This window comes from Macaca fascicularis, chromosome 14 (genome assembly GCF_037993035.2).
Source record: "Macaca fascicularis isolate 582-1 chromosome 14, T2T-MFA8v1.1".
Classification (NCBI taxonomy): Eukaryota; Metazoa; Chordata; class Mammalia; order Primates; family Cercopithecidae; genus Macaca; species Macaca fascicularis.
The window spans coordinates 102,117,289-102,130,911 of NC_088388.1; the positions used below are offsets into that span (position 1 = coordinate 102,117,289).

General features: G+C 35.2%; 1 protein-coding gene across 5 annotated transcripts in view; it reads left to right on the plus strand.

The window, feature by feature from the left end:
* The first annotated feature begins 806 nt into the window (after positions 1 to 806).
* The window catches only part of DYNC2H1 (dynein cytoplasmic 2 heavy chain 1), a 355,588-nt gene continuing 342,771 nt past the window's right edge, over positions 807 to 13,623 (plus strand). For all 5 annotated transcript variants that reach the window (XM_005579474.5, XM_005579475.5, XM_005579476.5 and 2 more), the window contains exons 1-10: positions 807 to 1,145; positions 4,915 to 5,085; positions 5,480 to 5,615; positions 6,547 to 6,665; positions 7,944 to 8,088; positions 8,842 to 9,074; positions 11,662 to 11,796; positions 11,904 to 12,017; positions 12,134 to 12,245; positions 12,581 to 12,705. In XM_005579474.5, coding sequence (XP_005579531.3) covers positions 951 to 1,145; positions 4,915 to 5,085; positions 5,480 to 5,615; positions 6,547 to 6,665; positions 7,944 to 8,088; positions 8,842 to 9,074; positions 11,662 to 11,796; positions 11,904 to 12,017; positions 12,134 to 12,245; positions 12,581 to 12,705 — 1,485 coding nt within the window. In that variant the 5' untranslated portion in view covers positions 807 to 950. The remainder of the gene's footprint in view (positions 1,146 to 4,914; positions 5,086 to 5,479; positions 5,616 to 6,546; positions 6,666 to 7,943; positions 8,089 to 8,841; positions 9,075 to 11,661; positions 11,797 to 11,903; positions 12,018 to 12,133; positions 12,246 to 12,580; positions 12,706 to 13,623) is intronic.

The following is a 13,623-nucleotide window of genomic DNA, read 5'->3' on the forward strand; positions in this document are numbered from 1 at the left end:
CCTAATAGCATGTAGTAAATATTTTTAGAAGAGAATTACTGAATTGAGAGTGTTTGACGAATGTTCAGATGAATGACCAGCAATTTAATAGTTTATGCCATGGGGTAGAAAATGACAAAGACTGTTTTCATGCCCGTATTTTCACAGAATTTAGTTGCGGTTGTTATGTTATAAAATAAAAGTATCATTGTACATTTTAGCTATTTTACAAATATGGTTGTGTTCGGGTAATGATTGCAATGAAAAAATCGCTGGTTAAATTTTTCTAAAATTAATAATAGGAGAAAAAACAATGTTGGGAAATGCAGCAGCACAGAAAGGAACACAGGGCAATTGAGAAAGTAAATTAACATTGTATTGAATTCATATTCTTTATAAGCCTCTCTAAAAAGCGATTTTTAAATACTGATCTCTTACAATCCGCACTACACTCCTGGTTGTGAGAAAGTATTTACCCCTCTTACAGATGTGTACCTTGACGCTGGCAGTGTGGTTTGCTACCAGGTGCACGTGGAGACGGAGTACTGGAATCCAGCTCTCCTAAATGTAGATCACCCTGCTGTACTTGAAGGCTAGATGTCTCTCTTCTGGTTATGCGTGATAAGAAATCAGTAAGAAGAAGAAAAGACATGTTTGAGAGCCAACACAAACTTGTCCGAACCCTTTACAATCGATGACCGCAGGGAGCCGCTGAGGAGCTCCGAGGCGGTCGATCGCCTCCGCGAGCTTTGCGTGCGCGTGCCCCGGGAAGGCAACGTCCACCGCGCGCCGCCAGCTACGCCGCCGTAGCGCTCCGTCGCCATAGCGACTACCCTTGGCAACAGCGAAGCTCTGCGGTCCCGTGGTCGGGCTAGGGGTTTGAGCCAAGCTCCTCTCTTCCCTTCACTTCCCTCCGGACTGGTTTCTTCTTCCTTCCCCCTACCGCCAACTTCCCTCCACCCCTTCCAATCATGGCGAACGGGACTGCGGACGTTCGGAAGCTCTTCATCTTCACTACTACCCAGAATTACTTCGGGCTGATGTCTGAACTCTGGGATCAGCCACTGTTGTGCAACTGTCTTGAAATCAACAACTTCTTGGATGACGGTAACCAGATGCTCCTCAGGGTGCAGCGATCCGACGCCGGAATCTCCTTTTCCAACACGGTACGGTTCCTTGCACTCCTGCCTGACCCCTGACCGCTCTTCAAGTCCCCAGGCCCAGCCAGAGGGATGTGGGGTCACACTCTAGCTTTACCAACCGGATCCTTTTCAGGAACGCAAGGCTGTCTCCACTTCTCCTGCATTATTGGCTTAGCTGCTTTGGCCTCGTGCTTAAGCATATAGTTTCCAAGCTTTGCATCCTACCTGACCAAAGCAGGTTTCCCTTCCACACATCTGAATAGAAGCAATTAGATTGTATTTTATTTTAAATTTTTATACGGAGTCTTACTCTGTCGCTTAGGCTGGAGTGTAGTGGCGCGATCTCTGCTCACTGCATCCTCCGCCTCCTGGGTTCAAGCGATTCTTGTGCCTCAGCCTCCCAAGTAGCAGGCGCGCGCCACCACGCTTGGCTAATTTTTGTGTTTTCATTAGAGACGGGGGTTTCACCACGTTGGCCAGGCTGGTCTCCATTTCCTGACCTCAAGTGATCCGCCCTCCTCGGCCTCCCAAAGTGCTGGGATTACAAGCAGGAGCCACCGCGCCCGGCCTATATTCTACTTTTTAAGAAAGACTACAGATACGTTATAACTAAAAGGAAAACATTTACTTAGTTATTTTTATTTTATCTCTCTCCCCCTTTTGAGGTTTTTTTTGAGGCAAGTTCTAGTCTATCTTTTTTGGATCAGGCTCTGCTTTTAACATTGCCCAAGGGAAAGATTAGTTAGGAATTTAAATTTTTGCGAAATGATATATTTCAAAATAAAGTTTGAATTTTTTTATCGGTGTACAACATGTGATATACTGATTTATTAATTACATTTATTAAAAACCCCCTCCACTGGCAGGATTGCTTAAAAAATGGGTTGCATTTGCAATCAGGGCTTATATATATAAACCTAAAAGAAAAACACAGGAGAAAATTGCCTGGCACAGTAAAGGGGACTCAGTAAATACATTTAAGTTAATAAAACAAAGACATATTTTCAACCTCTTCCTCTTGCGTTCACCCTTATCCCTAGGTCTAGCAGAGTTTTCGACACTCAGCAAAAGCATTCGGTGCCCTTTTTTTTTTTTTTTTTTTTTTTTAAGATGAAGTTTCACTCTTATTGCCCAGACTGGAGTGCAATGGTGCAATCTCGGCTCACTGCAACCTCTGCCTCCCGGGTTCAAGCGATTCTCCTGCCTCAGCCTCCCAAGTAGCTGGGATTACAGGGCATGCACCACCACACCCGGCTAATTTTTTGTATTTAGTAGAAACTGGGTTTCACCATGTAGGTCAGGCTGGTCTTGAACTCCTGACCTCAGGTGATCCACCCACCTTGGCCTCCCAAAGTGCTGGGATTACAGGCGTGTGCCACCGCGCCTGGCTTCAGGGCATTTTTATACGATGATTGAATCATTCAGCCCATTCACTATCTTTATTCTTAGGTTTAATTCGATTGTATTTAATAAACATTTACTTTGAACTCAATACATGCAAGGCACTTTGCTAGGCTTGATGAGTTTACAAAGATATAAAAAGGATGGATAATCATAGCTAACATTTATTTTCACTTTAGACTCTGTCAAGCACTGTTCTAAGTACTTTATATGTATTGGTTCATTTAATATCCATAACAACACTGTAAGATAGGAACTATTCTTATTCTTATTTTATGGCTGAGGAAAGTAAGGGACAAAAGTTACAACCTAAATGTTAACTTTTCTTTTGCTCCAATAGGTAGTGTAATTCAGGGTAGAGCCCCCTGCTTTCTGCCTTTGCCAGACTCACTCTAGTGGCTTAGGATGACATATACTCAGCAAATGATAAAATCAGGACACACTGTTATAAATGCCACTGAAAGTTCAGATAGAATGCAGTAGGAAAGATGGAAAGGGGTTTGGGTTTGTGAAACTGTATCTTAGCTTGGGTATTTGAAAGTTGAAGTTAGAACTTTTTTTTTTTTTTAAGTTAAAGCTATTACTAGTACAGCCCAACGATGTATCTGTTATTTTTAGTTGTACACGTCGCTACAGGTGTTTAGTCATATTTGAAAATATTTTGTTATGTCTTCAGTTGTACTTTAGATGCCTGATAGTTAGCATGGTTCAATAAGTTAATAAGTCAGCAAATATTTATTGACTACCTACTAGTACTGGGGACAAAACCATGAACACAGAGTCCGTATCTTAAAGGAGTAACATTGGAATGGACAAAGGTAGGCTAAACACATGCTACAGATATATGTAACATCATTTTGGGTATTGATAAGTGCCGTTAAGATAAAAATAATGTTATAGTAGTGATGGGGTGGGGTGGGGAACTACAGATATATATAGAGTGGGAGATAATACGTCTCTGGATTAGTTATCTTTGAAGTGAGATTTGAATGATGAGTTGCAGGCAGACATAATCTGGGGGAAGAGTGTTCTAAGCTAAAGAAACTGTAAGTACCAAGGCCCTGAGCTGGGTTTTAACTTAGTTTCGAGGGGCAAGAAAAAAAAATCCAGAGTGGTGGCTGAAGTTTATGGTATGAAGGAACATTGTGGTAGATGAGAATGGAGAATAAGGCATAGGCTGATCATTTCGGACCTTGTACACCATTTAAATTGAAATAGGGAGTTATTGGTAATCTTAAGCAAGAGAGAGCTGTGATCTGGTTTATGCTTTAGGACAGAGGTTCGCAAACTTTTTCTGTAATGGGTCAGATAATATTGCAGGCAACAAGGGCTCCATTGCAGCTACAACTTGGCCTTTGAGTGTGAAAGCAGACATGTAATCAACTTTGTAATAATACATGTAATTGAATGGGAATGGCTGTGTTCTAACAAAACTTTATGGACACCGACGTGGATTTTCATATACTTTCCGTGTGTCATGAAATATTATAAGCGTTTGAGCGGTAACAGAAAGTTTCAGCTCCTTTCCAGCAGTCAAAAATGTAATTTTTTGGATAGAAAAAAGTGGCGTGAGACCCATAGCTGTTCTTCATACACAGCAGTGACCTTGTTTGAAAGCTTTTTAATTCGTAGACTTCTTTTCCTGCAAAAAGAAATGAGAATAACTGAAAATGTGTGTAAAATGCAAATACTTCCTTTGACTAGTATACTTCTCAGCTAATGAACTAATTACTGTGAACTGACCTATTTTAAACAAGGTTGCTGTAATGAATTCCAATTGAGTTCACCTGGTTCTGATTTAAAATAATCTAGCTATATGACAATTTAACAAAAAAGTTTTATGCTCTTAATTCTTTAAGGAAAAATTTTCAGTTAAGATAAAGTTAATTTTAGGAGATAGACAACTTAAATTCATTTTGGTAGTTTTGAGTGCCTGTATACTTTTAAAAGCACCTTTTAAAATGCTTTTTCTAGGTAAGGGGGTAATTAACATTTTGTTATAGACTTTCTGGGTTACTAGAGAAGTACACTATTCATTGTGTACCTGGAGCATACAGCTTTCATCTGTACTATTACTGATTCTGGCTGGAATGGAATCTGGCTGGAATGGAATCTTGCTGGAATGGAATCTGACTGGAATGGAATAGTTAGCTGTCAATAATGTATATATTGTTTTATGTTTATAAATAATTTATGATCGAACGTAAGTGGGAATAGGTTTTTAAACTGAAGTATTCTTAAGGAGAGAAGAGAGAAATTGGTTTTAATGTATTTATTTTTAAAGTAACTATTTTTTTCCAAGAGGTATAATTATAGTGATACAACTTTGTATACATTTTTTTCAAATATTAAATTTTATGCCAATAACATTAAAAATCATTTGTCACTTTAGATTGAGTTTGGTGACACCAAAGATAAAGTGCTGGTGTTTTTCAAGCTGCGACCTGAAGTAATTACCGATGAGAATCTACATGATAACATTCTTGTTTCATCTATGTTAGAGTCCCCTATTAGTTCTCTTTACCAAGCAGTACGGCAAGTATTCGCACCAATGTTGTTAAAGGTGAGAAAAGTAGCTGTCATTTTTTTTTTAACTGAGGTATTTGGAGAAATGTTTTCATATAAACATAAATATCTATTTTTACTGTTAATGTTATTAGTGTTTCAATTTTAATTAAAATTTCCTAACTTTTTTTAAACTTAAATTTTAATGTAAGTTGTGGTAAAAAATAGAGAAATTGGAGAAAGGTATAAAATGCAATCCACATCAACTCTTAACATTTCTACATTAGATGCTTTTCATAGTTTTAACTGTTGAGAGGACTTTTTATTCTTCTTATGAAGTGGAGGTAGTGGCAGGCTTTAAGAAAAATGGGTTTTTGGACAGTGTTTTGGGAAGCCAATTTGATTAGCAAAATTTTGATCAATCTTGGTTGCTCTTGTCTGTTTTTATTTAGGATCAGGAATGGAGCAGAAATTTTGATCCCAAACTTCAGAATCTTTTGAGTGAACTAGAAGCTGGGTTGGGTATAGTTCTACGAAGATCAGACACTAACTTAACAAAATTGAAATTTAAGGAAGATGACACACGAGGTATTCACCATAGCTTAATAAAAGAAAGTACAAAATGATTGTCTCATTAGTACATTAGTAAATGAACATATTTCTTTATAGATTTCTTCAAATACTTTTGGAATTTCTCTAAGCATTGGTTTAAAAAAAAGAGAGTAGATTTATGTGGATGTGGAGAAGAGGAAAATATAATTGTTAATAATGTGCAGTCTAGCTTGAGCCTCCAGAGTAGTTAGAATTACATGTGCATACCACTATCCACTGGCTAATTTTATTTTAGTTCTTGTAGAGATGGGGTCTTGGTCTGTTGCCCAGGCTGGTGTCAAACTGATGGCCTCAAGGGATCCTCACTACTAGGCCTCCCAAAGTGCCAAGGCAGTAGTTATGTTCTATAAAGTCACTGTAAACACTGAGTTAGTGAATATTGAACCTTTGTTTCTAGGAGCAGTACAGGGTGAGATTCCTTTGAGCCCCTGGTCACAACATCTCATCAACTGATCAATACATAACCTTATTTTTTTTTTTTCTCTTTAAAGACACTTTAATTCATATATATTGTTGATTCATTAACATTGACTTCATGGCTAACAGCACTGTAACTCACGCCTGAATGAAGCTTAACTAACATATATTTTTTCTGTAAGGCACATTACAACCTTCTTGTGATTTGGAACACTAGACAGCAATTTAGCACTTTTTTTGGGGGCCATTTTAAACTGAATCACTAACAAAAAGAACACAGATTTGAAAAATATGGCACTAAGTAGACTGCAGGAAGGACACTTGTTTATAGTATGAAATAGGAAACAATAAGGAAGTGTCACCTGTTTGACCTCAGCTAGGAGCATATGTGTTAGATGACTCAAATATTTTGCTGCTGTGCTGTTTTGTATTCATTTTTTTTTTCTCTGATATTCTATACCATTTTTTTTTCCCCTCTTGACTTTTACAGGTATCCTTACACCAAGTGATGAATTCCAGTTTTGGATAGAACAAGCTCACCGTGGAAATAAACAGATTAGTAAAGAAAGAGCCAATTATTTTAAAGAATTATTTGAAACAATTGCAAGAGTATGTGATTCATACATGGTTATATATTGGGCTTCTTATAAAAGTACTTTAGGATTCAATTTTTACAGCCTCTCCTCTGTTTTAAAATCTACTTGATGATTGTGAACAAAATAGATTATATGTAGAAAAGTTTAAGTTGTATATGTAAAATGAATTGAGAAATCCAAAACTTAGTTAAATTCTAATCTCTATAAAATCTTTTTCTCAATAACGAAATTATGCCTGGGTATGGTAGCTCCCACCTGTAATCCCAGCACTTTGGGAAGCTGAGGTGGGTGGATCACTTGAGGTCAGGAGTTCGAGACCAGCCTGGCCAACACAGTGAAATCCCGTCTCTACTAAAAATACAAAAATTAGCCGGGAGTGGTGGTGAGCGCCTGTAATCCCAGCTACTCGGGAGGCTGAGGCAGGATAATCGCCTGAACCTGGGAAGTAGAGGTTGCAGTGAGCGGAGATTGTGCCATTGCACTCCAGCCTGGACGACAGTGTGAGACTCCATCTCAAAAAAACCCAAAAAGCAAAAAAACCCCAAAATTACTTTTCTGCAGGTACATAGTGAAAAACAAATATAACAGGTTTATCCATGTACAGGTAACATGTTCTTTTGAATGGGTGTTCACTTTGTTCAAATTAGCATTTTGAAGTAATCTGAAATATAAAAAAATCTTAGTTTTATGCTTATTTAATTGATTATTCCTTTATGTGTCTACATTGAAATTGAGTAACCATTTTAAGTATGAACATAAAAAGTCTATTCTTATCAAAACAAATATATATTAATTTCCTCTCCTTTCCACTGTTATTTCAATAATATTTTAATAGAGTGTTTTAAATGGTTTTAAGCTTTTTTGGGTAACAGTGATGAAAATAGCATGATAAATCTTGACTGTGGTTGTGTGATTAAACATAATATTGTGAATTAATAATGAATGAATAAAGACATGTGAACTACAGTGGGTAGTGCATATGTGGAGTTGAGATCACCTTTATTGGGTAACTTTTAAAAAATCAAAATTTAAAGAAAATTAGGCCAATTATGTACATGAATGAGTAGACTTTTTACAATTTTTATATTTTGTCTTTTCATGACATTTATGTTTGGGGGGAATTATAGGGTATTTGCATATAGAAGTAGTTATCAGCTGTTAGAAAAAGGAGGAGAAAATAATATGGCAAATGTTAGACTTGTGGCAGTTGAAAAGGCCTGGGAACATTTTGATTATATTACCCAAGGTACAAATATAATTATGTTTAAAAATTAGTGCATTTTTATTCTAGGAGTTTTATAACTTGGACAGTCTATCCTTACTAGAAGTTGTCGACTTGGTGGAGACTACTCAGGATGTTGTAGATGATGTGTGGAGACAAACAGAACATGATCATTATCCTGAGTCACGAATGTTGCATCTCTTAGACATCATAGGTACTAGTAAAAAAATGAACTTTTGGAATTTCGAAAACCTGTCTTATTTTGTTTTCTTTTTGTCATTTAAGTCCTTACTTAAAATGCTCCTTTATGTAATACTGTAATTGAGAGTAAGTCTTAAAGCAAATAATGTAGAATTATTTAAATAGCTATTTGTATATAGTTGGGTAGTATAAATCATGTGTCAAATTCTTTGAACCATTAATATAACCAAATTTATATAGATTTTTAGTATCTATGCATATATTTAGGCTACTTTGAAATAAACTGAAAAATAAAGTATATAGGCTTATTTGTTAATATTAAATATTTTGACCTCGAAAATACCCTTGCCATTATTTTCATAAGGAAATATCAGATAAGTACATAAAGTTATATGTACAAATATATTTATTGCAGCATTGTTTGTGGTAAGCAGAAGTAAATAGCAATTAAGGATTATTTACAAAATGCAGTATCCATACAGTAGGCTCTGCAGCCTTGAGGAAATTGTATATATATTTCTATACTTAAAAGGTATAATGGTATATTGAAAATTGAAAGATGCAAAAATGCAAAGCAATATGTGTGTGTGATTTTAAAAATATTTGTGACTGAGAGTGGTAGTCTAAGGGTGTGCGTGTGATATTTCATAGATCCTTACTTTGTTAATTTGTATATTTTAAAAATATTGTCATAAGCATGTATTTTATAATTATTCTGTAAAAATACATTTATTTCCATTAAACTCTTTGCTTTCTGTTTTATTAGGTGGTTCATTTGGAAGGTTTGTTCAGAAAAAGTTGGGAACTTTGAACCTATGGGAAGATCCTTATTATCTTGTGAAAGAAAGTCTGAAAGCTGGTATTTCAATTTGTGAACAGTGGGTGATAGTCTGTAATCATCTAACAGGTCAGGTGTGGCAGCGCTATGTTCCTCATCCGTGGAAAAATGAAAAATATTTTCCAGAAACACTTGACAAACTTGGCAAACGCCTTGAAGAGGTATCACTTTGATTATCTAGATCTTTGTCTTTAAATGTAAAGTATGTCTGTACTTATTTGTACATGTATTTTATAATCAATAAGCCCTATACATCTGCTGGAAATTAGTCTTGTGAGAGAATAGGAATTAAAGTTCTTGTTGGGGCCAATTTCCACATCCTTTCTTTTTATTTGGTATGAGACTGGTCAACTTGATAGTTGTGAGCTTATATCTTGTTCTTTATTGTAAAAAGATAATCAGCCCACTTGACCATGTATGGAAGCTTTCAGGGCATCTTTTGGCTATTGCAATTGTTTTTAAGTTGGGACAACTTTTTAAGTGGTATTCAGTGGAAATATTTGAAACAATTGCTTAATTTACACAAGTTATGACTTTGAGTAAAGAACATATATTTAGCTTACAGGGAAAGGCAAAATGAGATTACTTAAAGATTGCAAAACTGACCATTCCTGCCTTGCTTAGAACAACTATAGTTCTTTACTGGAGACTTTTTTTTAAAAAAAAAAAACTTTTTAAAGATGAAATATTTCAAACGTATTAAAAAGTGAAACAGTATAATGACTGTCCATGTATCCACCATTCAATTTTAATAGTCATTGACATTATTCAGTTCTTGTCTCATCTTTGTTTTTCCCTGCCTTTCCCCTAACCTTTTTTTTTTACTGGAATATTTTTAAAGCAAAGATATTATATACTTCCACCCTTAAAACATAACCACAATGCCATTATCACAGCCAACAAAATGACAATAATTTCTTAGTATGTTTTTATATCTAGTCAGCATGTATTTATCCTGATTTTCTCAGAAATTTGTAAATAGTTGGTTTACTTGAATGAGGTTGCAAACAAGGTGCACCCATTGTATTTGGTTGATAGGTCTCCTGAGACATTTTTAATTTAAAAGTTTCCCCCCTTTTATGCCATATAGCGTTTCTCACCTTGCTATATCAGGATGTATGTGGTATCAGGTTTTCCCATTTTTAGTGACATGAAGTTTGATCTGTGAGGGTTCAGGTATGATCAGTCTGATGAATTCATTATAATGCTTTCCAACTTTTAAAAAAATGCTTTTAGCAGTCATTAATCATGAAGAGTTACAAAATGGTGATTTTCTCATTCTGGTGTTCTTTCTGCTTTTATTAGTCATGACTTTTCTATAAGAAGAATTTTTTCTTCAACTTTTTAGTTACTTTGAAATATCGTTTGAATAGAAATGGCAGTATAGATAATTGCTTATTTCTTTTGATCACTTTTTAGAACAATGAACATTAAGTAGATTAGTGTCATAGTAAGTTGCATTGGTAACCAATGAAATGTTTTTTGATAGTGTCATTATGAACCCATGAATTTTTTTATTTTATGTGTTTCAGTCCATTCTGCTTATTATTATTATTATTATACTCAAATTGTTCAGTTTTTGGGCAGAGAGTGCCCCTTCAAGTTGCCTCTTATGCCATTTTGACATGACTTCAGTGTTTCTTTCTTTCCATTTTTTTTGAGATGGAGTCTTGCTATGTTGCCCAGGTTAGAGTACAATGAGGTGATCTTGGCTCACTGCAATCTCTGCCTCCCAGGATCAAGCAGTTCTCCTGTCTCAGCCTCCTGAGTAGCTGGGACTACAGGTGCATGCCACCACACCTGGCTAATTTTTGTATTTTTAGTAGAGATGGAGTTTCGCCATGTTGGCCAGGCTGGTCTTGAACTCCTGACCTCAGGTCATCCGCCCACCTCGGCCTCTCAAAGTGCTGTGATTACAGGCGTGAGCCACCACACCTGGCCAACTTCAGTATTTCTCTGATAGCTTTCAAGCCCCCAAAAGTGTTCCAGTCCAGCCCATGTTGTACATTTTATATCTCATACCTGGAATTAGTAATTTTTTTCAAGGAGCCTGATTCTTTTTTGGGGATATTTAACAACAATCTGTAGGGGAAGTGCTGTTACTTAGTTATCAATGCTGTTAGGCATTCTCAGTAGACAAAACTGCTAATAGGTAAATTTTTAGCAAGAGAAAAATAAATCATGAGTTTATACTGAGATTTACAACTCAAATAGAAGGAATTGTTTTCACTTAACCTTTTTGATTACCTTTTGATTGTTGGTGGAAATTTTTAGCTCAAAATACAGTATGTGTTTCCCAGCTGTTTATAAATAATAAAAAATAGGGCTGTTAACATGTCATTTCATTATTAGAAGTGCAATTTAATGCAGAATAATGAAAATCAGAAGTTATTACTATATTAAGGGTAGGCTCTAAAAATTTACTTAAATGAGCTGTAAATATAGTTTAAACAGTTTTTTAAACTGTGTTAAACTTTAAACATAGTTTAAAATATTTAGGTCTTATATATATTCATGAGATTTGAGCACACTTATTAATGTTAGTGTGATGAAACAGTTATGTTTTTGAGCATCACTTTGTTGTTGTCACCTGTCAGTTCTCTGGATTAGAGTTTCAGTTTTATTTTATTTATTTTTTTTAGTGAACCTAATTTAGAGAAATTCTTGCCCAATATATCTAGATTTTAGACCTATTTATGCAAATGGTTTGATTTAAATAAATTCTGTTTTTTTAATACTTTGTTTTAGGTCTTGGCTGTTAGAACAATTCATGAGAAGCTTCTCTATTTTTTACCTGCCAGTGAAGAGAAAATCATATGCCTCACTCGAGTATTTGAACCTTTTACTGGCCTAAATCCTGTGCAATATAATCCATATACTGAGGTTGTATATATATTTGTTTATGTCTATATAGTTTACTGAATATGTTGTTCTTTTTAAAGACAGATTTAAAAAATACTAAAGTCTAACAATGTTGTTAATGTGTGTAGCCCTTGTGGAAAGCTGCAGTGTCTCAATATGAAAAGATTATTGCACCTGCGGAACAAAAAATAGCAGGAAAATTGAAAAGTTATATTTCAGAAATTCAAGACAGTCCACAGCAGGTAAAATATTGAGATATTTCACTTTTAATATTTCTCTTAAGCTATTTAGGATATATATATATATTTACTGAGTTGATCTGTTAGGTTGAATGTATACTTATTTTATTTTATATTAGCTTCTTCAAGCATTCTTGAAATATAAAGAGTTGGTAAAGCGTCCAACTATAAGCAAAGAATTGATATTAGAAAGAGAAACTTTACTGGCAAGACTTGTGGACTCAATTAAAGGTAAAAGTTTATAAGATTATAGTGTTTGCTTGAGAGAATAATTTTGTGTATTACTTTTTTCTTTGTTGCATACCATTTAGGATTAAAGATACATTTTTCTGACATTTTCATGTGGAAGATTAATTTACTTATTCTGTTATAAATGACAGTTTTTTTGCATTAACAAGTTATTATCTTTCTCTGTTTCATTTGATACGTGGTGCAGTCCTTGGGGGGTAAGGACCAACTCATTATTTTTCTATCTATAGCATTTGACATAGTGCTTGGTACATGGAAGTTATTTAGGAAATCTTTGATAATTCTTTGTAATCATTTATTTGATTTAAATTTTATAGATTTTCGATCAGACTTTGAGACTCGGTGCCGAGGAATTCCTGGTGATGCATCTGGACCACTTTCTGGCAAAAATCTTTCAGAAGTTGTCAACAATATAGTTTGGGTTCGCCAGTTGGAATTGAAGGTATTTATTTTAATAAAAAGATGAAGAGTACTAATTATAAAATCTGCTAAATTAAGGCATGTAGAAGGTACTCTAGAGTTGTAGTAAATATATTCTCTGTTTTCCTCGGCACAGCCATCTAATTTTCATACAAAATGCCGAACACTGAACAGGTATGCAGAGAAGTTTTAATGGTTCTATTCCTTTTTTTCCGTAGAGATAGTACATCATTTATTCCAATTGCAGTTGTTCCAAAGAAATACCTGTATTCAGGAGGAAAGCATCCTTTACACTGAGTAAAAAAAAGAAAAATCATTGTTTACAAAAATGAGCTGGATGTGGTGGTGCCCATCTGTAGTCCCAGCTACTCAGGAGACTGAGGTGGGAGGATCACCTGAGCCTGGGATATTGAGGCTGCAGTGAGCCATAATTGTGCCACAGCACTCCATGGCGGATGACAGAAAGAGATGCTATCTCAAAAAAAAAAATTATTGTAAAATTTTAGTAGTTGCAAAGTCTTACCTGCAAGTATGTTTATGTAACTAAATCACTTTAGGTTGAAAGGAAGTTAAAGGAAAGGTAAAAGGTATGGTCTAAGGTAGTGACAGCAATTTATAGATTTAAACGATTATTATTTTAATACTATTAAAATTGACCTAAGACTCTTATGGACTTACTAACTAGTATGTGGTCCAGTGTCTTGCATTAGACTGGTACAATAAATGTTAATTGATTATAGTCTGTGAGTAAGAGCAAGACCTCATGGAATATTACAAAAGCCAGCATATTCGACATTTCTGCTTATTCAGGTTTGTATTTTTGATGTTTTATTTTCTGATATATTCTGCCTAATGATTCTGTCAGTCAGTTTTCCAGGGTGCTGTAATGTTCTCCGTACAGTTGTGGAGGAAAGGCATTTATGTCTCTTAATTGACATTC